At 47.2% G+C, this 25,667-nt stretch overlaps 1 protein-coding gene across 5 annotated transcripts in view; it reads right to left on the bottom strand.

Moving 5' to 3' along the window:
• pomt2 (protein-O-mannosyltransferase 2) overlaps window positions 1-25,667 on the bottom strand; it is a 142,154-nt gene that overhangs the window by 17,147 nt on the left and 99,340 nt on the right. For all 5 annotated transcript variants that reach the window (XM_038821607.1, XM_038821568.1, XM_038821598.1 and 2 more), the window contains exons 13-15: window positions 22,389-22,540; window positions 21,671-21,762; window positions 17,334-17,410 (exon numbers count right to left, since the gene is read on the bottom strand). In XM_038821607.1, coding sequence (XP_038677535.1) covers window positions 17,334-17,410; window positions 21,671-21,762; window positions 22,389-22,540 — 321 coding nt within the window. The remainder of the gene's footprint in view (window positions 1-17,333; window positions 17,411-21,670; window positions 21,763-22,388; window positions 22,541-25,667) is intronic.

The raw sequence follows: 25,667 nt of genomic DNA, 5'->3' as shown, positions 1-25,667 counted from the left end.
AGACACAAATTACAAAATAAACATAGTGTAAACCGCGGCTTTGTTCACGCACGGACCTGCCTCAATATCCCCCTACTATACTCTACCCTTGCCCCCCCCGCTCTGCTGACGCTTACTCCTCTGTGAAGAAGTCAATAAATGGCTGCCACCTTCAGGCGAACCTCTCAAGGCGAACTTGACTTTCTCCAGGCCAAGAAAGCTTGCCATGTCCGATAGCCATACCTCAGCCCTCGGGGTTTTGAGTCCCTCCATGCCAACAGTATTTGTCGCCGGACTACCAGGGAAGCAAAGGCCAGAACGTCGGCCTTTCTCTCTCCCTGGACTCCCGGGTCCTCCGAAACCCCAAAGATTACCACTCCAGTTTTCAATACCCGGGACAGGACATCTGCAAATCCCTGCCAATACCCCCTGAGTTTAGGGCATGATCAGAACATGTGTACATGGTTAGCCGGGCCTCCGGCGCATCTAGCACACTTGTCCTCCAGCCCAAAGAATCTGCTCATGCGGGCCACCGTCATGTGGGCCCGGTGCACGACCTTAAACTGGATCAGGCTGAGCCTGGCGCATGTTGCAGTCGTGTTTACTCTGCTCAGGGCTTCTGCCCAAATACCATCCTCCAGGTCCCCCCCCCGAGCTCCTCCTCCCACTTAAGCTTCAGGACCTCGGTCTGCGTATCCTCAGCTCTCATTAGCTCCTTGTAGACGTCTGAAACTCTACCCTCTCCCACCTCTCCCCTAGAAACTACCCTGTCCTGCCTCCCCTTCGGCGGGAGACGTGGGAAGGACGGCACCAGTCTGCGTACAAAATCCCTCACCTGCAAGTATCTAAAGTTGTTCCCTCTCGCCAGCCCAAACTTCTCCTCCAGTGCCCTCATGCACGGAAAGCTCCCTTCCAGGAACAGATCCCCCATCCTCACAATCTCCGCCCTCCTCCACAGTCCATACCCCCCGTCCATGTTCCCCGGGGCAAATCGATGGTTTCCGCAGATTGGGGTCCACACCGATGCTCTTACCTCCCCTACATGACTCCTCCCCCAGATCCGAAGAGCCGCCACCACTATCGGGCTGGTGGAGTACCGCGCCGGCGGAAGCGGCAGAGGCGCCGTGACCAGGGCTGCTAAGCTAGTGCCCCTGCACGAAGCAGCCTCCATCCGCTCCCAAACCGACCCCGTACCCACCATCCATTTCCTTATCATCGCTATGTGGACCGCCCAGTAATAGTTGCTGAAGTTCGGCAACGCCAGCCCCCCTTCTCCTTTCAAGCATCACCCTTTTCACCTGCAGGGACTTCCCTGCCCATACAAATCCCAGAATAATTTTATTCAGCCTCTTAAAGGACCGCGGAATAAAGATGGGGAGACCCTGAAAAACAAACAAGAACCGCGGGAAAATCGTCATCCTAACAGTCTGCACCCTCCCCGCCAATGACAGCGGGAGCGCATCCCACCTCCGGACCTGCTCCCTCACTCGTTCCACCAGTCGGGACAGGTTGAGCTTATGCAACCTGCCCCAGTCCCGTGCCACCTGAATCCCCAAATATCGGAAACTCTCCCCCACTAGCCTGAACGGCAACCCCTTCATCCTACTCTCCTGCCCCCTCGCCTGAATTACAAACAACTCGCTCTTAGCCATGTTCAGTTTGTATCCGGAGAACCGGCCAAATTCCCTCAGGGTTGCCATAATACCGTCCATCCCCACCATTGGATCTGATACGTATAACAGCAGATCATCCGCGTATTACGAGACTCTATGTTCCACTCCCCACCGGACCAGCCCTTTCCAACCCCGAGAAGCTCTCAGTGCAATTGCCAGCAGCTCTATGGCCAGCGCAAACAGCAGTGGGGAGAGAGGCCAGCCCTGTCTTGTCCCACGGTGCAGTCTAAAGTAGTCCTATTCGTCCTTACAGACGCCTCCGGGGCCTGATACAATAACCTAATCTAGTCGATGAACCCCGCCCCGAACCCGAACCGTCCTAGTACCTCCCACAGATAATCCCACTCGACCCAGTCAAAAGCCTTTTCAGCATCCTTGGCTACCACTATTTCTATCTCCCTACTCTCCGGGGGCATCATAATCACGTTGAGCAGCCTTCTTGTGTTGGTCACCAGCTGCCTCCCCTTTACAAACCAGGTTTGATCCTCCACAATTACATCCGGTACACAGTCCTCAATTCTGGTTGCCAAAATCTTGGCCAGTAACTTGGCGTCTACATTGATCAAGGAGATCGGCCTGTATGACCCACAGGCCTCCGGGTCCTTATCCCGTTTCAGGATGAGCGAGATGGTGGCCTACGACATCGTCGGGGGTAAACTCCCTCTGTCTCTTGCCTTGTTAAAGACCCTGATCAGCGTCCGGTCCCGGGGCTTTACCTGACTGCATGACTTCAGGCCCCCCAATACTTCTTCCATCCTGACCAGACCCCCAGTCCGTCCACCAACCCCCTTCCCACTCTTGGGAAGGTCAGTCCGTCTAGGAATCGCCTTAGCCCCCCTGGTGGTTCCGAAGTGTACAGCTTCCTATAAAAGTCCCTAAAGACCTTGTTCAGCCTTGCTGGATCACCCACTAGATTGCTTTCCCCATCCACTACCCTCCCTATTTCCCTAGCCGCTTCCCTCTTCCTCAGTTGCTGCGCAAGCATTCTACTGGCCTTCTCCCCATGCTCATAAATCGTGCCTTTTACCTTTCTAAGCTGCTCTACAGCCTTGCCTGTAGTCAGCACCCCAAACACGGCCTGCAGCCTCTGTCGTTTCCTGAGTAACTCTGGCCTCGGGGATTCCGCGTATCTCCTGTCTGGGGTCTTCCCCAGCATCCTCCTAATAAAATCCACATTGTCACAATTAGGGGCATACACACTGACCAGGACTACTCTCACCCCTTCGAGCTTACCCCTCACCATAATAAACCTGCCACCCTATCCACGACTGTGCCCTCCGCCTCAAATTGTATCCTTTTATTAATCAGGATCGCAACCCCCCTCGTCTTAGAATCAAGCCCCGAATGAAAGACCTGACTGACCCAGCCCTTCCTTAACCTAACCTGGGCTGCCACTTTCAGGTCCGTCTCCTGCAACAAGACCATGTCCGCCTTCAGAACCCACAGATGCGCAAAGACACGCGCCCTCCTCACTGGCCCGTTTAACCCTCTAACATTCCAGGTGACCAGCCTGGTTAGGGGGCACTCTCCCCTTGCCCCCCCCCTCCCTTTGCCAATCAGCCATCCCCTTTCCTTGGCCAGCCCCCCAGCCATGTGTCGCGCTTCCTCTGGCCTACCTCCTGGCCCTCTCCACTCATGACCTCCTCACTGTTACCATGCCCAGTTTCCATCCCCGTCAGCAGAACAACTCCCCCCTCCCCCCCTTAGCAACACCATCCTATCACCTAACCCCTGCTCTAATCTAGCTATATGGACACCCTCCACCTCGGCTCCCGTCTCCCACCCATTGTTCCCAGTCACTCCTCCCCCCGTCCCCTCAACACCACTTCCCCAGATCAGCCCAACTTAAGCAAAGACTCTATACAAGTCATAAACAACCCCCACAATAGCACAATTCAAGTTAAACAAGAAAAACAGAGATAAGAAATAACAGGCACTCTTCAGTCCTTCCTATACAGACACAGAAAAGATTGCACAAAGTTCCCCTGAAGTATCCATTTTAACCCAATCCTTTTAACTGTTTTAGAACATAGAACATTACAGCGCAGTACGGGCCCTTCGGCCCTCGATGTTGCGCCGACCTGTGAAACCATCTGAAGCCTATCTGACCTACACTATTCCATTTTCATCCATATGTCTATCCAGTGACCACTTAAATGCCCTTAAAGTTGGCGAGTCTACTACTGTTGCAGGCAGGGCGTTCCACACCCCTACTACTCTCTGAGTGAAGAAACTGCCTCTGACATCTGTCCTATATCTACCACCCCTCAATTTAAAGCTATGTCCCCTCGTGTTGGTCATCACCATCCGAGGAAAAAGACTCTCACTGTCCACCCTATCTAACCCTCTGACTATCTTATATGTCTCTATTAAGTCACCCCTCAGCCTTCTCCTCTCTAACGAAAACAACTTCAAGTCCCTGAGCCTTTCCTCGTAAGACCTTCCCTCCATACCAGGCAACATCCTAGTAAACCTCCTCTGAACCTTTTCCAAAGCTTCCACATCCTTCCTATAATGTGGTGACCAGAACTGCACGCAGTACTCCAAGTGCGGCCGCACCAGAGTTATATACAGCTGCAGCATGACCTTGTGGCTCCGAAACTCAATCCCCCTGCTGATAAAGGCTAACACACCATATGCCTTCTTAACAGCCCTATTAACCTGGGTGGCAACTTTCAGGGATTTATGTACCTGGATGCCGAGATCTCTCTGTTCATCTACACTACCAAGAATCTTGCCATTAGCCCAGTACTCTGCATTCCTGTTACTCCTTCCAAAGTGAACCACCTCACACTTTTCCGCATTAAACTCCATCTGCCACCTCTCAGCCCAGCTCTGCAGCTTATCTATGTCCCTCTGTGTCCTATAACATCCTTCAGCACTATCCACAGCTCCACCGACCTTCGTGTCATCTGCAAATTTACTAACCCATCCTTCTACACCCTCTTCCAGGTCATTTATAAAAATGACAAACAGCAGTGGCCCCAAAACAGATCCTTGCGGTACACCACTAGTAACTGAACTCCAGGATGAACATTTGCCATCAACCACCACCCTCTGTCTTCTTTCAGCTAGCCAATTACTGATCCAAACCGCTAAATCACCTTCAATCCCATACTTCCTTATTTTCTGCAATAGCCTACCGTGGGGAACCTTATCAAACGCCTTACTGAAATCCATATACACCACATCAACCGCTTTACACTCATCCACCTGTTTGGTCACCTTCTCAAAAAACTCAATAAGGTTTGTGAGGCATGACCTACCCTTCACAAAACCGTGTTGACTATCGCTAATCAGCTTGTTCTTTTCAAGATGATTATAAACCCTATCTCTTATAACCTTTTCCAACATTTTACCCACAACTGAAGTAAGGCTCACAGGTCTATAATTACCAGGGTTGTCTCTACTCCCCTTCTTGAACAAGGGGACAACATTTGCTATCCTCCAGTCTTCCAGCACTGTTCCTGTCGACAAAGATGACATAGATCAAGGACAAAGGCTCTGCAATCTCCTCCCTGGCTTCCCAGAGAATCCTAGGATAAATCCCATCTGGCCCAGGGGACTTATCTATTTTGACATTTTCCAAAATTGCTAACACCTCCTTTTGAACCCCAATTCCATCTAGCCTAGTCGACTGAACCGGAGTATTCTCCTCGACAACATTGTCTTTCTCCAGTGTAAACACTGACGAAAAATATCCATTTAACGCTTCCCCTATCTCCTCTGATTCCACACACAACTTTCCACTACTATCCTTGATTGGCCCTAATCTTACTCTAGTCATTCTTTTGTTCTTGATATACCTATAGAAAGCCTTAGGGTTTTCCTTGATCCTATCCGCCAACGACTTTTCGTGTCCTCTCCTCGCTCTTCTTAATTCTCCCCCAGCCAAACTCCAACTAATCAAAGAACCCAAACAGGAAACATTCAGGAAAACCATGCAAAAAAGCACGCAAAAACAAGAAAAAAAAGATACATCCCAAAATGAGAGAGACACCACATATAAAGCTCTAATATGAGTCCAAACGGCCTCAGCTCAGGGCCAGCCCTGGCTTCTTAACGAGGTCCATCACCTCTTCGGGTTCCTCGAAATAGTGGTGCTGACCCTTAAACATAACCCACAGTCGTGCCGGAAAAAGCATCCCGAATTTCACCTTGTTATTATACAGTATCTCCTTAACCAGCCTGTAGCCTCCCCTCCTCCTGGCCACCTCCGCGCTCAACTCTCGGTGTACACGTAGGGTGGTATTGTCCCAAATACAGCTTTGTGTGCTCTTTGCCCATTGCAGCACCTGTTCCTTGTCCAGGTACCTGTGAAAGCGTACCACCATCGCTCGTGGGGACCCCCTTGTTGCGGCTGCCTCACCTGCACTCTGTGTGCCCTGTCCACCGCCGGCAACTTCTGAAACATACCCTCCACAAATCCAGCAGCGTCTAGCCCCTCTGCCCCCTCCGGGAGGCCCACGATTCTCACGTTCTGCCAGCGAGATCTGTTGTCCAGGTCCTCCAGCCTTTCCAGAAGCACTTTTTGCTGGTCCCTCAGCCTCCAAATCTCCACATCCACCACCGTTTGAAAGTCAGCCTGCTCCTCCACTGACTTCTCCAACTGCTGCTTTAGCTCACTCAGCTAAATCACTGGCTTTTAAAGCAGATCAAGCAGGCCAGCAGCACGGTTCGATTCCCGTACCAGCCTCCCCGTACAGGCGCCGGAATGTGGCGACTAGGGGCTTTTCACAGTAACTTCATTGAAGCCTACTCGTGACAATAAGTGATTTTCATTTCATTTCATCCAGCCTTTTTCCCATCCGATCAATCGACTTCTGAAGCGGCTCCAAGTTGTCACGCTTCAAAGCCAAAAGGCCCTCCTGCATAGTCTGCAGCAGCTGCTCCATTGTGGGCTGGGCTGTCGGATCATTGCTGTGAATACCAGCCATGCTGGTCTCTCTCACAGCCTCCACTGTGCCCTTACTCGACCACTTCTTCTGATGTTTATGGTCCCTCCGGCTTCTTAGGTCCATACAATTCTGTATGGGTCCTGTGCCTGAGTACTATTGCTTTCCAGTTCCGCGCTCAAAACTGCAAAAAAGTCAGGGGGAAAGGTCCAAAAGTCCGACTGAAACAGGAGCCACCAAATGTGCGACCTGGAACTGTATAGACTTAATTACCCGCAAAGACTCGCATCCAAAGTATCATCTTACGTCATTGGCTTTGTCTACGTATGCTGTGTTTGTGTAACCTATCTTTTCACTCACCTGATCATAGAATTTACAGTGCAGGAGGCCACTCGGCCTATCGAGTATGCACCGGCCCTTGGAAAGAGCACCCTACCTCAACCCACATCTCCTCCCTGTTCCCGTAACCCCACCTAATCCGTTTGGACATTAAGTGGCAATTTATCATGGCCAATCAACCTAACCTGCACATCTTTGGACTGTGGGAGGAAACCGGAGCACCCGGAGGAAACCCACGCAGACACAGGGCGAATGTGCAGACTCCGCACAGACAGTAACCCAAGCCGGGACTCGAACCTGGAACCCTGGAGCTGTGAAGCAACTGTGCTAACCACTGAGTTACCGTGATGAAGGAGCTACGCCCAGAAAGCTCGTGATTCCAAATAAACCTGTTGGACCTGAACTTGGTGTTGTAAGACTTCTCACTGTGCCCACCCCAGTCCAACGGCAGCATCTCCACATCAATACTGTGGCTACCAGACAGAGCAAAGGCTAGGTAATCCTCGTTTTCTTGGGTGAAGACAGATGTGAAATAATCGTTCAACATCCTACCAATGTCTTCTGACTCCACCCACAGATTCCCCCCCCATGGTCCTTAATGGGTCCCACTCTTTCCCTGGTTATCCTCATCCCATTGATATGCTTTTAGAAAATCTTGGGATTTTCCCTACTTTTACTTTCCCCAAAAGTAACCATAGAGCCTTTAAAGTAAACCGAGAACAGAGTAGATATTGCAACATGATCGGGCTTTGAAATTGGCGTTGAATGAAATAGTTCAAAGGATTTTCAGCAAGCCGAGAGAAAACTAGCCATGCAACCCTCATCCTGAGGAGACCCCTGACCTGCGACCCCCAGGTTAGCCTGAGCCACCCTGGGCCCCAGCACTCCTGAAGCTCACCACCATCACCACCCCCAACCCCCATCTCCCATAGGCAGTGGGTTCCCAGGTATCTACTGTTCTTATCCTTCTAGATGGTAGTCTTTGTGGGTTTGGAAGATGCTGCCTGACAAACCTTGCTGAGTTACTGAAGTGCATCTTGTAGATGGTACACACGGCTGCCACTGTTCGTCGGTGGTGGAAGGAGAACAATCAAGCGGGCTGCTTTGTCCTGGATGGTGTCGAGCTTCGAGTGTTGTTGGAGCTGCACTCATCCAGGCAAGTGGAGAGTATTCCATCACACTCCTGACTTGTGCCTTGTAGATGGCCTTGTAGATGGTGCATAGGCTTTGGGGGGTCAGGAGGTGAGTTACTCACTGTACGGTAGGATTCCGAGCCTTTGACCTGCCCTAGTATCCAGTGCCTTCTTCAATATAGGTACCACATCATCTGTTGCGCAGTCATCTAGCACTTCTCCAGCGGCCAGCAAAGATTTAAATATCTCCATCAGGGTCTCAGCAATCTCCTCCCTTGCCTCCCATTGCAGCCTGGGATATATCTCATCAGGCACTGGGGATTTATCCTTGTTAAGCATAACGTGCCCTGGAACTTCACCATACCAAATCAAATCTCCAGCTACCATGTCGTTCTCTCGAGTGAATCCAGATGAAAAATATTCATTTAAGACCTCGCCACATCCTCTAGCTCCATGTGCAGATTGCACTTTTGGTCCTGAATGGGCCGCACGCCTTCCCTGGCCACCCTCTTGGATCTTTTTATACTTCTAAAATGTCTTGAGGTATTCCTTAATCTTATCTGCCAATTATATTTTGTGGCCCTTCTTTGCCATCCTAATTTCTGTTTAAGCACCCACCCCACCCACACTCTCCATCTTCCTGAAGGGCCTCCTTGTTTTTAGTACTCTATACCTGCCTTGTTTTCAGTGCTCTATACGCTTCCTTTTGTTATCTTCATCAAACCCTCAATATCCCTGGACATCCAGGCTTCCCTGGACTTGCCACACTCGCCCTTCACCCTTCGAGAACACGTTGACCCTGAACTCTCACTATTTCACTTTTAAAAGACTCCCACTTTCCAGCTGTAGATTTACCTGTAGGTAGCTGCTCCCAGTCCACGTTTGCCAGATTCTGTCTAAGGAAATTGAAATCGGCCTTTCCCCAGTGAAGACACTTGATTTTTGGACTATCTTTATCCCTTTCCATAATGGCTTTGAAACTTAGAATTATGGTCACTATCCGCAAATGCTCGCCCGCTGACACTTTGACCACTTGCCTGGCTTCATTCTGAGGATTAGATCTCACCCCATCCCTAGTGCTAGCATAAAAAACTCTCCTGAAAGCCCGTGAAAAATTCCATATGTCTAACCCTTTCACACTAAGGAGATTCCAGTTAATATTGGTGAAGCTGAAATTCCCGACAACTGCCACCCTATTCCTCGCACCTCTCTGTGATTTGCCTACATATCTGTTCTCTCTGACTTCTGGGGGCCTGTAGTATAATCCCAGCAAAGTGATTGCCTATTTTTTATTTTTAAGTTCCACCCATATGGCTTCACTGAAGAGCCTTCTAAGACATCTTCCCGCTTTACTGGAGCGATGGTCTCTTTTTTCAATAATGCAATGCCTCCTCCCCTCTTACACCCCCCCATCATGCCTGAAAATTCTATACCCTGAATGTTGGGTTGCCAGTTTGGCCCTTCGAAATAATAATACAATAATAAAAATAATCTTATTATCGTCACAAATAGGCTTACATTAACACCGCAATGAAGTTACTGTGAAAATCCCCGAGTTGCAACATTCCGGCGCCTATTTGGGTACACAGAGTGAGAATTCAGAATGTCCAATTCACCTAACAGCACGTCTTTCGGGACTTGTGGGAGGAAACCGGAGCGCCCCGAGGGTCCCTGGCGCTGTGAAGCAACAGTGCTGGCAGCACGGTAGCACAGTGGGTAGCACTGTTGCTTCACAGCTCCATGGTCCCAGGTTAGATTCCCGGCTTGGGTCATTGCCTGCATGGAGTCTGCACGTTATCCCTGTATAGTGCGTGGGGCGGTAGGGAGCATAGGGTGCCTTTATACGGCAATGATTTATTGCAGCATATGGCAAACCTATTGGAAAGTATGGGGAGAATTATGGATTTATTGGGAACGTTTGGGGCCTTTTCTGGGTACAAATATTTTGTCAGGAAAAGTGAGATCTTTCCGGTGAACGGTTTGGGGCGAAGAGCGAATTTGGGGGCCTTGCCATTTATGGTGGATAGGGTTAGATTTCGGTATCGAGGGATTCAGGTAGCACATGACTGGGTTACCATGCATAAGTGAAACTTGACGGGTCTGATAGAGGGTAATGGGGGGGGGGGGGGGGGGGGGTGGATTTCAAAAGATGGGACACCTGCATTGGACATTGGCAGGGAGGGTACAGGTGGTAAAGATGAATTAGGGTTAGGAAATTATAGGAAAAAGGTCTGAGGGACAGAATTAATCTCCACTTGATATGAAATGAAATGGAGAGGCAAAGGTTAATCAAGGATAGTCAGCATGGTTTTGTCAAGGGGAGATCGTGTCCAACAAATCTGATTGAATTTTGCAAGGGGGTGACTAGGTATGTAGCTAAAGGGCAATGTCGTTGATGTAGTCCACATAGGCTTCAGTCAGGCTTTTGACAAGGTCTGACATGGGAAGCTGATCCAGGTCAAATTACCCTGCCCATGAGATACAGGGTAATTTGACAAATTGGATCTAAAATTGGCTGAGTGTCAGGAGGCAGAGGGTGATGGTTGAAGGTCGCTTTTGTGACTGGAACCTTGTGCCCAGTGGTGTTCTGCAGAGATTGGGGCTGGGTTGCTTGCTGCTTGTATTGCACATTAATAATCTAGATGTGAATGTTGGGGGTAGGATCAGCAAGTTTACAGATGTGTAGAGGATAGCTGTGGGCTCCAAAATTATACAGATGGGTTGGTGGAGTGGAAAGGAAAGTGGCAGATGGAGTTCAACTCGGATAAGTGTGAGGTAATGCATTTAGGGAGGTCAAACAGCAAAAGGGAATACACAATAAACAGGAATATACTGAAAGAGGTAGACAAAATGAGCGATCTTGGTGTGCAAGTACACAGGTCCCTAAAGATAGCAGTACAGGTACATAAAGTTATAAAGAAGGCATATGGAATGCTCTCCTTCATTGCCAGAGGTATAGAGCACAAAAATAGGGATATAATGATGGAACTGTACAAGACATTGGTGAGGCCACAACTGGAGTATTGTGGGCAGTTCTCGTCACCACATTACAGGAAGGACGTTATTACTCTGGAGAGCAGAGCAGATTTACTAGAATGTTGCCAGGGTTGGAGAATTGTAGCTACGAGGAGAGATTGGATAGGTTGGGGTTGTTTTTTTGGAACAGAGAAGATTGAGAGGTGACATGATTGGGGTTTACAACATTGTGAGGGGTAAAGATCGAGTAGACAGGGGAAACTTGTTTCCCTTGGCAGAGAGTTCACAGGGGTCATGGATCCAAGCTAAGTGGCAGAAGTATTAGAGGCGACGAGGAAAAACATTTTCATGCTGAGAGTAGTGGGTGTCGGGAATTCACTGCCCGAGTTGGTGGTGGAGGCAGATACCTAAACTCTTATAAAAAGTACCTGGATCTGCACCTCAAGTGCTGTAAGCTACAGGGCTATGGACCAGGTGCAGGAAGATGGGATTAGAAACAGCACCTGCGTCCCCTTGTGCTGGCATGGACAAGATGGGCCGAATGGCAGCCTCTTGTGCTGTAACTTTTCTATGGCACAAAAACTGGTGAGGTGTGGTAAATAGCAAGAACGAGCCTTTCGATTACAAGGCTACATAGGCGGGCTGGTCAGTGGAAGATAGAATTTAACCTTGAAAAGTGTGAGGTGATAGATTTTGGGAAAGGCGACACAATGAGCGGTAGGACGCCCAGAAATACAGAGGAGCAGTGGGACCTGGAGGTACATGACCATTAGTCCCTGGAGACAGCAGCACAGTTAGACAAGGTGGTTAAGAAGACGTATGAGGTACTTCTTCAGCCGAGGCACAAATACAAGGGTAGTGAGGTTATGATAGGGGTGTATAAAACGCTCATCAGGCTACAGCTAGAGTTGTCAAAGAGTCTGAGGTCTGCAGCACAGAAAAGGCCCTTCGGCCCAATGTGTCTTCGCTGGTCACAAACAATTACCTACCTATTCTTGAAAGGGTTAAAACTCATTCAGGATTATAAAGCAACAGGCTCACACAGGGTGCTGCTTGGTAGCTGACAAATTCTTCAAGGCAGAAAACTAGTGATGAGAAACCAGTTGCTTCAGCTCAGAAAATACAACTCAACGACCCTTTTATAGAGGGGGAGGAGTCACACTGTTCACACACAAAAAATTCAACTCATCATCATGTAGCTGTAACTCGTGAAGCTGGACAGAAACACTGGACAATGGAAGGGGATTATGGTACACCACGGCATATCTTTATTTTACTCATGTCTAGCAGTTATTAGATAAGTAGAAACAAATATGTGCTTGGCAATACTACAATTAAACATATGTGCCCCAATTATGACTGGTAATTATACTCCCAGGTCATACATTATGTAATCCTAATTATTAGTTATGAATGTACATAGATAATTTCTAAACAAATGCCCATTACCGTCAGAAACAGGGAAATTCATAACAGGGAACAAAAAAAAATGGCTCAGGAACTAAATTTGTGCTTTGCTTCTGTCTTCACGAAGGAAGACATGAATAATGTACTGGAAGATCTGAGAAACACAAGTTTCAGCGAGAAGATGAAGGAAATTAGAATTAGTAAAGAAATGGTTTTGGGGAAATTAATGGGATTAAAGGAAGATAAATCTCCAGGGCCGTATAATCTTCAACCCAGAGTATTAAGGAAGTGGCCCTAGAAATAGTAGATCCATTTGGTGGTTATTCTCCAAAATTCTTTGGACTCTGGAATGGTTCCTACGAATTTGAGGGTAGTGAATGTAACGCCGCTATTCAAAAAGGAAGGTAGAGAGAAAACAAGGAACTATAGACCAGTGAGTCTAACGTCGGTAGTAGGGAAGTTGCTGGAGTCCATTATCAAGGATTTCACAGCACAGCATTTGGAAAGCAGTGGTGTAATCAGACAAAGTCAGCATGGATTTACAAAAGGGAAATCACGTTTGACAAATCCGCGAGAATTCTTTGATGGTGTAACTAGTAGAGTTGACCAGGGAGACCGGTGGATGTGGTTTATTTAGACTTTCAGAAGGCTTTCAAACAAGGTCTCACAGAGCAGATTACTGTGTAAAGTTAAAGAGCATGGGATTATGGGGAGTGTCTTCAGATGGATAGAAAGCTGGTTAGCAGACAGGAAGTAAAAAGTTGGAATAAATGGATTGTTTTCTGATTGGCAGGCAGTGACTAGTGGGGTCCGAAGTGATCTGTGTTAGGACCCCAATTGTTACGAGGGAAACATAGGAACTGGAAGCAGGAGGAGGCCATTCAGCCCTTCGAGCCTGCTCCGCCATTCATTATGTTCATGGCTGATCAGGTTAAATACCCTGATCCCACCTTCCCTCCCCCATATCCCTCGATCCCTTTAGCCCCAAGAGCGATATCTAATTCCTTCTTGAAATTACACATTATTTTGGCCTCAACTACTTTCTGTGGTAGTGAATTCCACAGATTCACCACTCTAGGGGTGAAGAAATTTCTCCTCACCTCAGTCCCAAAAGGTTTACCCCTTATCCTCAAACTATGACCCCTAGTTCTGGACTCGCCCACCATCGGGAACATTCTTTCCGAATCTACCCTGTCTAATCCTGTTAGAATTTTATAAGTTTCTATGAGATTCCCTCTCACTCTTCTAAACTCCGATAAATATAATCCTAACCAATTTAGTCTCTCCTCATACGACAGTCCCGCCTCCCAGGAATCAACCTGGTAAACCTTTTGTTATTATTTGAATGGTTGAGAGGTGGATACTCAGGGAGACCTTGGTGTCCTCGTGCATCAATCGCTGAAAGTAAGCGCGCAGGTACAGCAGGCAGTAAAGAAGGAAAATGGTATGTTGGCCTTCATAGTGAGAGGATTTGAGTATAGGAATAGAGATGTTGCACTGCAATTGTATAGGGCATTGGTGAGGTCACACCTGGAGTATGGAGTGCAGTTTTGGTGTTCTTATCTGAGGAAGGATGTTCTTGCTGTGGAGGGAGTGCAGGGAAGGTTTACCAGGCTGATTCCTGGGATGGTGGGACTGTCATATGAGGAGAAACTATGTCAGTTAGGATTATATTCATTGGAGTTTAGAAGAGAGGAAGAAAGACGGTAAGTGGGGTAAAAAAATATCCATGGCAAATGTTACGACACCCTGGGCTAGTGCACGGTCAGTTTCAGCCTTACAGGCCCCGGAGTCCCAACATAAGTGAATTAATCAATAATTTGTGTTTTTCCGAAGATCTTTAACCCTTGACTGCCCCAATGAGTTACAGGCACCAGATTTAGAATAAAAGATTAACAAACTGTTTATTTACAACAAGAGTAAGAGATGAACATATAACGGAAATAATGGAATGATGGTCTACCAATCTACCTATTCACAAAACCCATCCCACCCTCCACCCAGAGACACACAAGACAGACAAAAGGTAAGGGGGGGGGGGGTAGGGAAAGAATTAAAATAACGGGAATTGATGTAAAAGATTTGAGATAAATCTTCGCAAAAGTTTTACAATAGTATCCTAACACGAAGCAAGGAGGTTAAGGACAATATAATGAAAAAAACTAAGGTGTACCATGTTGCAAAGGCCAGTGGCAGGCTGGAAGATTGGGAAACTTTCAAACATAAACAAAGGGTTACTAAAAAAAAAGTTATAAAATGAGCTCAGGTAAATTATGAAAGAAAACTTGCGCAAAATATCAAAAGGGAAGCAAAAGATTCTCCAGGTGTATAAAAGGGAAGAGAGTCGCTGAAATGAATGTTGGTCCCTTGGAAGATGAAACCGGAGACTTAATAGTGGGGAACACAGAAATGGCAAAGATGCTAAATCAATATTTTGTCTCAGTTTTCACAGTGGACATTAGTACCATTTCTCAAGGAACGGGCAATTCAGAGGTAATAGAAAGGGAGGAACTCAGAACAATTAGCATCAATAGGGAAACAGTACTCAACAAACCATTGGGATTGAGGGCAGACAAGTCCCGACATCCTAGGATGTTAAAGGAATTGGCAGCGGAGATAGTAGCTCCATTGGTTATAATATTCCAAATTTCCTGGACGTGGGAAAGGTTCCAGTGGGTTGGAAAAATGCTAACGTAATATCCTTATTCAAAAAGGGAGGGAGACAGATTGTGGGAAATTACAGACCAGTTAGTTTAACATCTATTGTCGGAATCAATTATCAAGGAATATCAGGATATTTGGCAAGTCAAAATGCTATCCATCAGAGTCAGCATGGTTTTACTAAGGGTAAATCATGTCTGACTAATTTGCTAGAGTTCTTCGCAGATGTAACAAGAGAAGTGGATAATGGGGATCCTGTAGATGTGGTATATTTTTTGGTTTATAAGGTGCCGCACAGCAAGTTAATTTACAAGGTTAGGTCATATGGGATATGGGGTAGTTTATTAGTTTGGATATAAGACTAGCTGACAGACAGGAGACAGAGAGTCGGGATAAATGGGTCTTTTTCTGGATGGCAGGATGTAACTAGTGGAGTACCACAGGATTCAGTCCTCGGGCCCCAGCTATTTACAATCTATATGAACGACTTGGAGACAGCAATAGAAGGTTCTAATGCTTCATTTGCAGATGACACAAAAATAGGTGGGACAGTAAGTTACAATGAGGAAATAAGAACCTGACAAATGGATATAGATAGGTTAGCAGAGTGGGCCAAAATGTGGCAGATGGAGTTTAACGTGGATAAGTGTGAGGTCATGCATTTTGGTCAAAAAACAGAAAGGCAACTTATTTAAATGGGGAGAGACTTCGGGGTGTCCTGGTGCAGAGGGATCCGTGTGTCCGTATGCAGAGGGATCTGTGTGTCCGCATGCATAAGTCACGTAAAACAAGCATGTCGGTACAGCAGGTAATAAAGAAAGCAAATGAAATGTTGGCATTTATAGCTAAAGGAATTGAGTATAAAGGTAAGGATGTGTTTTTGCATATACATTGGTAAGGCCGCACCTGGAGCACCGAGCACAGTTTTGGTCTCCTTATTTGAGGAGGGATGTAGTGGCATTGGAGGCAGTTCAGAGGAGGTTCACTAGATTGATTCCAGAGATGAGGGGTTTGTCGTATGAGGAGAGATTGAACAGTTTAGGCCGATACTCTCCAGAGTTTAGAAGAATGAGGGGAGATCAAATCGAGGTATATGTGATAAAAGGTCTGGATAAAGTAGACGTGGAGCTGATGCTTCCTCTTGTGGGGCATTCTAGAACGCGAGGTCTCTGTCTCAGGATAAGAGGCAGGAAATTTAAAACAGATTTGAGGAAAAACTACTTCTCCCAAAGGGTTGAGAATCTGTGGAATTCACTACCCCAGAGTGCGGGGGATGCTGGGGCAGTGAGTAAATTTAAGGTGGAGTTAGATAGGTCTTTGAATGTTTTAGTCTTTTACACAAGGATGCATATACTTGTAAATGGGGTAGAGGAAGTGCAATAAAGGTTTCTGGACTGGTGGGATTGTCTACAAGGAGAGATGGAGGCTGGACTTGAATTCTGTAGAGTTTAGAATAATGAGCAGTGATCTCACTAAAGAATACAACATGTTTGTTTACGTGGTTCAAAGGATGTTTTCCCTGGTCTGGAACCAGGCAACACATTCACAGAATAAGAGTGAGACCATTTAAGTATGAAATTATTGAAATTTCTTCACTCAGAAGTTAGTGAATCTCTAGAATTCTCTATCCAGAGGGCTGTGGAGGCTCAGTCATTGAACATGTTCAAGACAGAGATTGGTACATTTCTAAATATTAAGGAAATGAAAGGATGTGGGCACAGCATAGGAAAATGGTACTGAGGTAGAATATCAGCCATGGTCTATTTCAACAGCAGAGCAGGTTCAAGGGGCCAAATGGTCGCCCTCCTGCTCCCATATTCATTAGTATATCATTATACTTTTCACTTTAGCATTACTTTTATTCTTCCTCATAAACCTGTGTACATTTCATATTGCTTTTCCTCCGCAATTTCCCGTCATAAAAATTACTTTGGTAAATTGGTAATAAATTCGTATTCTGCTATTTAGTGATCTATACTCCGTATGGTTTGTGGGATTTAATTCATTAATCCCTAAATTTGATTATTGTCTGAGATGCTTCTGATGAGGGAAGCTTGAACTCTCTGACACGCAATACATTCAAATCGAGGGTGAAACCAAATATACGGGAGAGGGTACAATGCCAGATGGATGTGCAAAAAAATAGGTCAAGAAATACCACAAATAAAGGAAGATTATTTGACCCTTTGGATTTGTGGGGGGCTGAGAACAATTAGATATGAATAGTGTGAACAATTAGATATGAATAGTATGCGGAGAAGAATACTGACCCGGATCATGACGACATGTGACTCAAACAGGATCTCCAAGAAGGAGGGTTTCAAGACTTCCAGGCTGATATTCTGCACTGCAATGAGAAAAGACTCATTACAATCTGCTCCAATACCTACAATCAGCAAATCTAATGAGTAAACATCTAATGACGCTTCCCAGGATATTGGGAAAAAGATTAGCAAACCAAGAGTTCTTGGGAAAGCAATTGAATCTTAGCGAAAAAAAGTTTTAGTCAGTTATTTTAAATATTAGAAAGAGGACGAGGAACAAATGGGTTTTAGAGCAAACTTTGAATAGTAGAAGTTAGACAGATCTCAGCATTGGGACAGAAGGGGTGCAGGTCACATGGTGAGAGGCAGACAGTCAGGAAGAAGATGCAGAGGTCAATCAGGACCAGCACACAGAGCTGTGCAAAGACCAGAATATGGAATGATTCAAAACACAGTCATCGAGCACAGAATTATGCCATTCAATTCATCTGGCAAAGGGCTAGCACAGGCATCAACTGATCGAAATTTGGAAAAGTTTCCCACTTAAAGTTTTTATTAAATTCCCCTTTAAAAGTTACTCTTAAACGGAGGCATTGTAGCACAGCGGTCAGCACAGTGGCTTCACAGTTCCAGGGTCCCAGGTTCGATTCCTGGCTTGGGTCACTGTCTGTGCGGAGTATGCACGTTCTCCCCGTGTCTGCGTGGGTTTCCTCCGGGTCCTCAGATTTCCTCCCACAGTCCAAAGATGTGCAGGTTAGATGGATTGGACATGCAAAATTGTCCTTAGGTCAGGTGGGGTTACTGGGTTACGGGGATGGTGTGGAGGTGTGGGCTTGGGGAGGGTGTGCTTTCCAAGGGCCGGTGCAGACTCGGTGGGCCGAATGGCCTCCTTCTGCACTGCAAATTCTATGATTTCAGACAGTGATTTATAGAACATAGAACATAGAACAGTACAGCACAGAACAGGCCCTTCGGCCCTCGGATGTTGTGCCGAGCAATGATCACCCTACCCAAACCCACGCATCCACCCTAATTGTAACCCAACAACTCCCCCCCTTAACTTTACTATTAGGACACTACGGGCAATTTAGCATGGCCAATCCACCTAACCCGCACATCTTTGGACTGTGGGAGGAAACCGGAGCACCCGGAGGTAACCCACGCACACATGGGGAGGACGTGCAGACTCCACACAGACAGTGACCCAGCCGGGAATCGAACCTGGGACCTCTGATGATCAACTCACCTACCCTGTGGAAACTGTTACCTTAACAGTGAAGAGGGCACTCAGTAGAATGCATACTTCCTTCAAGCTGTGATAATTCAAATGTTATTAATTTTACTCCACTTTTCCCTGTCTGGTTGATGCTCTAAATCCACAGCTCAGCTAATAAAATCTTTTAATTAAGAGCTCCCATCTCGCTGAGGCGGCTTCAGTCCCATTCACATCAAACAACCTGCTCTGAAAATACTGCTCACATTTTGACAACTGCAACAAATTGCACGAGCACAGCTGAAACAATCCATAACATTAAAATAATCAACAAAGTCATCAACAACCTCAATTCTCTTTCATATCATTCTCGGTTGTACAGTGGGAATTGTGGCGTATGTATGTGTGCGTGTGTGTGTGAGAGAGAGGGAGGGATCATGTGTGTGTGTGCGTGTGAGCTAGAGGGGTTCATGTGTGTGTGTGTGTGTGGGTGGTAGGGGCGCATGCGTGTGTGTGTGCGCGCGAGAGAGAGGTTCATGTGTGTGTGTGGTGGGGGGTATATGTGCGTGGGGGGTATGTGTGTGTGGGGGGGGTGTATGTGTGTGTGCGCGCGCGCGAGGGGGTATATGTGAGTGCGGTGTGTGTGCGGTGGGAGTGTGTATGCATGGTGGGGGCACAGCGTGCATGTGTGTGCGCGCGCGAGGGGGTATATGTGAGTGCGGTGTGTGCGCGCCGTGCGTGTGTATGCATGGTGTGCATCTGTGTTGTGTGGTAGGTGTGCGTGCATGTGCATACACTTGTATGGCGGGGGTGCGATGTGTATTTGTGGTGGGAGTGCGGCTTGCATGTGATAGGGACATGTGCGTGGGGTGGGGACACGTGCGCAGGTTCCCACCTGCCTCAAGACCACCACCATCGTACCAGTGCCAAAGAAGAACTAGGCAATGTTCCTCAACAACTACCGACCAGTGGCCTTGACATCAATCATTATTAATTAGTCATGAGACACACCAAGTCGCCTCCCAAAATGCCTTGATCCACTGCAATTTGCAAACCAACACAACCGGTCCATAACAGACGTCATCTCCCTGGCCCTACACTCATCCCTGGAGCATCTCAACAACACTGACTCCTACGTCAGACTTAATCGATTACAACTCCGTCTTCAACACCATAATCGCAGCTAAGCACATATCTAAACTCTAAAACCCAGGACTTGGCTCCTCTCTCCGCAACTGGATCCTCGACTTCCTGACCCATAGACCACAATCAGTAAAGATAAACAACAACACCTCCTCCACGATAGTCCTCAATACCGGGACCCCGCAAGGCTGCGTACTTAGCTCCCTACTATACTCCCTATACACACACACACAACTGTGTGGCAGAAGTCGGCTCCAACACCATCTACAAGTTTACTGATGACACAACCGGCGTGGGTCAGATATCAGACATTGATGAGTCAGAGTACAAGAGAGAGATAGAGAACCTAGTGGAGTGGTGTAATGGCAACAATCTCTCCCTCAATGGCAGCAAAACTAAAGAGCTGGTCATTAACTTCAGGAGGCGATGTATCACACACACTCCTGTCTACATCAATGGTGCGGAGGTGGGGATGGTTGACAGTTTCAAATTCCTAGGTGTAAACATCACCAACAATCTGTCCTGGTCCACCCTCATCAACGTTACGACCAAGAAAGCAGAACAGCAACTATACTTCCTCAGGAAACAAAGGAAATTCGGCATGTCCACATTAACCCTGCCAATTTGTACAGACACAGAGAGTTGTGAACACCGCCCAGTCCATCAGGCGAAACCGCCTCCCATCCATCGAGTTTGTTTACAGCTCCCGCTGCCTTGGGAAAGCGGGCAGCATAATCAAAGACCCCTCGCACCCAGGTTATTCTCTCTTCCAACTTCGGCCATAGGGCAGGATACACAAAAGTCTGAGAACAGGCACCAACAGATTCAAAAACAGCTTCTTCCCCGATGTTGCCAGACGCCTGAATGGCCCTCTTGTGGAATGAACTGATCTCTCCATGTATCTTCTTTACTGTGTAGCTTAGACTCCGACTGTGTAGTGTCCTAGGTTCAACCATCTTCTGTTACTTCATCAATGAAAACCCTTCCATCATAATGTGGGGATGTTTGTGGATGACTGCACAATGCTCAGCGCCATTCGCAACTCTTCAGATAGTGAAGCAGTCCATGTCCAAATGCAGCAAGACCTGGTCAATATAGAGGCTTGGGCTGAGAATTGGCAAGTTACATTCGTGCCACACAAGTGCCAGGCAATGACCATTTCCTACAAGAGAGGATCTAACCACCGCCCCATGACATTCAATGGCATTACCATCGCTGAATCCTCCACAGTCAACATCCGGGGGTTACCATTGACCAGAAACTAAACTGAACTAGCCATATTAATACTGTGGCTAGGAATCCTATGGCAAGTAACTCACCTCCTGATCCCCCCAAAGTCTGTCCACCATCTACAAGGCACAAGTCAGGAGTGAAATGGAATACTCTCCACTTGCCTGGATGAGTGCAGCGCCAACAACACTCAAGAAGCTCAACACCATCCAGGGCAAAGCAGCCCCCGCTTGATTGCTCCCCTTCCACAAACATTCACTCCCTCCACGACCGATGAACAGTGGCAGCCGTGTGTACCATCTACAAGATGCACTGCAGCAACTCACCAAGGTTCCTCAGACAGCACCTTCCAAACCCACGGCCACTGCCATCTAGAAGTTCAAGAGCAGCAGATATCTGGGAACCCCACCACCTGGAGGTTCCCCTCCAAGTCACTCACCACCCTGACTTGGAAATATATCACCGTTCCTTCACTGTCGCTGGGTCAAAATCCTGGAACTCACTCCCTAACAGCACAGTGGATGTACCTACACCTTAAGGACTGCAGCAGTTCAAGAGGCAACTCACCACCACCTTCTGAAGGGCAACTCGGGATGGGCAATAAATGCTAGTCTAACCAGCAAGCCCACATCCCGTAAATGATTTTTTTAAAACTCTCACTGATGGGCTTCCTATGTACGGAGAGATTAAAACAATAAGGGTCAGAAAATATAGACACAAAAGATTCATTATTACGATCACAGCAGCAGCCACTTACATTTGGCATTAACATGGTCCTCTATGTTCCACAATGAGTTAGGAGTCTCTTTAAGATAGGGACTGCAGCTGACTTCAACCTGTTCCCAGCCCCTAGAAACAGCAAAGACAACCAGAGAGGCACAGTGCAAGTTAAATTTTCAAGTGCTGAATCAGCGAAGCACCTCTCATGAAATTGAGTGGGTTTCAGAGACAATATGACAAAGATGTACTACTTAAATTCAGACTCCCAATCATGGATGTGCAGCAAAAAGCATAAAAATAGTGTCCACTATGGTTATAATGTACACTTCCAAAGTTCTGCGCTAAGTTAGGAGGCACAGGAGGATAAAGTCACAAGCGGGACGTGGACAGATAAAGTGAGTGGGCAAAGTTAATGCAGTAATTCAACTTGGGGAAAATAAAATACCAGGGCACCCACTTGGTACTTGAGAAAGACAAATCTAAATATTTTCTTCATAGTGAAAGACTAAACTGACAGAGGTTTATAATAATATAATCCACATTTTTAAAAGGAATGGCAATGCAGGAATTCATATGATTGCATTGGTCAGCACAACCCTCTGTAAATCAGAAACAGTGCAAGATGTGATAAATTAGAAAATAATCATACAAATCAAGCAGACTACAAAAATTTACACAAAATATTGGACGTAACATTCTTGATCAAAAGCTAATAGCTCACAGAACAAGTACTTGAATACGCCAACAATACTCACCACTTGGGCAGAGTTTTCCCAGAAGAACACAGGACACACCCAGTTGCCACGTGGATTAATCGAACTTTACTTCTTAGAACTTTAATCAGATCCCCATTCTGTCCACCAACCACCTCAATTCTCCAGAAATCATTTGAATCACCAGTTCCATTCTGTAAATAAACAGAAGCAAACTTCAATTATCAGAAGCAGAACCTATCTCCACCAGAGCAATTCTTATCCCTGTACACAACTAAGTTGGGGGGGTTTAAACCAATTCAGCAGGGGGATGGGAACCTAAATTGTAGTCCCAGTGTACAGGATGTTGAGAGTAGTGAGGTCAGGGATAGGGTTAAAAGTTCGAAAGAGGGCACCGGCAAGCAAGACGCTGGTTTGATGTGTGTCTACTTCAACGCCAAGAGCATCCGGAATAAGGTGGGTGAGCTTGCAGCATGGGTTGGTACCTGGGATCTCGATGTTGTGGCGATTTCAGAGACATGGGTAGAGCAGGGACAGGAATGGTTGTTGCAGGTTCCAGGATTTAGATGTTTCTGTAAGAACAGAGAAGATGGTAAAAGAGGGGGGGGGGGGGGGGTGGCATTGTTAATCAAGGAAAGTATTACGGCGGTAGAAAGGACGTTTGAGGACTCGTCTACTGAGGTAGTATGGGCCGAGGTTAGGAACAGGAGAGGAGAGGTCACCCTGTTGGGAGTTGTCTATAGACCTCCGAATAGTTCCAGAGATGTAGAGGAAAGGATTGCAAAGATGATTCTCAACAGGAGCGAGAGTAACAGGGTAGTTGTTATGGGGGACTTTAACTTTCCAAATATTGACTGGAAATACTATAGTTCGAGTACTATAGATGGGTCAGTTTTTGTGCAGTGTGTGCAGGAGGGTTTTCTGACACAGTATGTAGACAGGCCAACAAGGGGTGAGGCCACATTGGATTTGGTACTGGGTAATGAACCCGGCCAGGTGTTAGATTTAGATGTAGGTGAGCACTTTGGTGATAGTGATCACAACTCGGTTATGTTTACTTTAGCAATGGGCAGGGATAGGTATATACCGCAAGGCAAGAATTATAGCTGGGGGAAAGACAATTATGATGCTATTCGATAAGATTTAGGATGTATAGGATGGGGAAGGAAACTGCAGGGGATGGGTACAATCGAAATGTGGAACTTTTTCAAGGAACAGCTACTGCGTGTCCTTGATAAGTATGTACCTGTCAGGCAGGGAGGAAGTTGTCGAGCAAGGGAACCGTGGTTTATTAAGGAAGTTGAAGCACTTGTCAAGAGGAAGAAGAAGGCTTATGTTAGGATGAGACATGAAGGCTGAGTTAGGGCACTTGAGAGTTACAAGTTAGCCAGGAAGGACCTAAAGGGAGAGTTAAGAAGAGCGAGGAGAGGACACGAAAAGTCGTTGGTGGATAGGATCAAGGAAAACCCTAAGGCTTTCTATAGGTATATAGAACAAAAGAATGACTAGAGTAAGATTAGGGCCAATCAAGGATAGTAGTGGAAAGTTGTGTGTGGAATCAGAGGAGATAGGGGAAGCGTTAAATGGATATTTTTCGTCAGTGTTTACACTGGAGAAAGACAATGGGCGCGATTCTCCCAAAACGGGAGAAATCGTAAAGCTGACGTCAAACCCGGGCGGGTTTGACGCCAGCGCGCCCCTTCCCGACCGGGAACCGATTCTGGTCCCCGGTCGGGGCTAGCAGCCCGACGCCGTAGGCTCCGGCATGACGGGCTTAACGAATATCGTTAAGCCCGCTTGCCGGAGTTAGCGCCGGCTGACGCGTCATATAACGTCAGCCGCGCATGCGCGGATTGGAAGACTCCAACCCGCGCATGCGCGGATGACGTCATCGCGTATTTGCGCGAAACCCGCGCATGTGCGGGCCAGGTTGCCCCTCAGCCGCCCCGCGAATGGATACTGCGGGGCGGCGGAAGGAGAAAGAGTGCGCGGGCATCGGGCCCGCTGCCCGCGATCGGTGCCCACCGATCGCGGGCCAATGGCACCCTTGGCACGGCCGTGGTACTGCCGTGCCAATCGGTGCCATGGTTATGAAAAGCGAGTTTGTGACGCCGTTTTTACGAACGGCCAGACCAGGTGTGTTTGCTGTTCGTAAAAACGGCGTAAAGGGCTGGGACTTCGGCCCATCGAACAGCTGTGAATCGCTGCCGGCCGTAAAAAAACGGCGGCAGCGATTCGGGTCGGGAGTTGGGCGGGGGGTGGGGGAGAATAGCGGGAGGGCGGGAAAAATGTCGGGAAGGCCCTCCCGCTATTCTCCGACCCGTCGTGGGAGTCGGAGAATTTCGCCCATTGTTGTCGAGGAGAATACTCAGGTTCAGTCGACCAGGCTAGATGGAATTGAGGTTCAAAAGGAGGAGGTGTTAGCAATTTTGGAAAATGTCAAAATAGATAAGTCCCCTGGGCCAGATGGGATTTATCCTAGGATTCTCTGGGAAGCCAGGGAGGAGATTGCAGAGCCTTTGTCCTTGATCTTTATGTCGTCTTTGTCGACAGGAATAGTGCCGGAAGACTGGAGGATAGCAAATGTTGTCCCCTTGTTCAAGAAGGGGAGTAGAGACAACCCTGGTAATTATAGACCTGTGAGCCTTACTTCGGTTGTGGGTAAAATGTTGGAAAAGGTTATAAGAGATAGGGTTTATAATCATCTTGAAAAGAACAAGTTGATTAGCGATAGTCAACACAGTTTTGTGAAGGGTAGGTCACGCCTCACAAACCTTATTGAGTTTTTTGAGAAGGTGACCAAACAGGTGGATGAGGGTAAAGTGGTTGATGTGGTGTATATGGATTTCAGTAAGGCGTTTGATAAGGTTCCCCACGGTAGGCTATTGCAGAAATTAGGAAGTATGGGATTGAAGGTGATTTAGCGGTTTGGATCAGTAATTAGCTAGCTGAAAGAAGACAGAGGGTGGTGGTTGATGGCAAATGTTCATCCTGGAGTTCAGTTTCTAGTGGTGTATCGCAAGGATCTGTTTTGGGGCCACTGCTGTTTGTCATTTTTATAAATGACCTGGAAGAGGGTGTAGAAGGATGGGTTAGTAAATTTGCAGATGACACGAAGGTCGGTGGAGTTGTGGATAGTGCTGAAGGATGTTATAGGATACAGAGGGACATAGATAAGCTGCAGAGCTGCGCTGAGAGGTGGCAGATGGAGTTTAATGCGGAAAAGTGTGAGGTGGTTCACTTTGGAAGGAGTAACAGGAATGCAGAGTACTGGGCTAATGGCAAGATTCTTGGTAGTGTAGATGAACAGAGAGATCTCGG

The sequence above is a fragment of the Scyliorhinus canicula genome, chromosome 2 (assembly GCF_902713615.1).
Source record: "Scyliorhinus canicula chromosome 2, sScyCan1.1, whole genome shotgun sequence".
NCBI lineage: Eukaryota > Metazoa > Chordata > Chondrichthyes > Carcharhiniformes > Scyliorhinidae > Scyliorhinus > Scyliorhinus canicula.
This window is presented reverse-complemented; position numbering and strand designations above follow the sequence as displayed.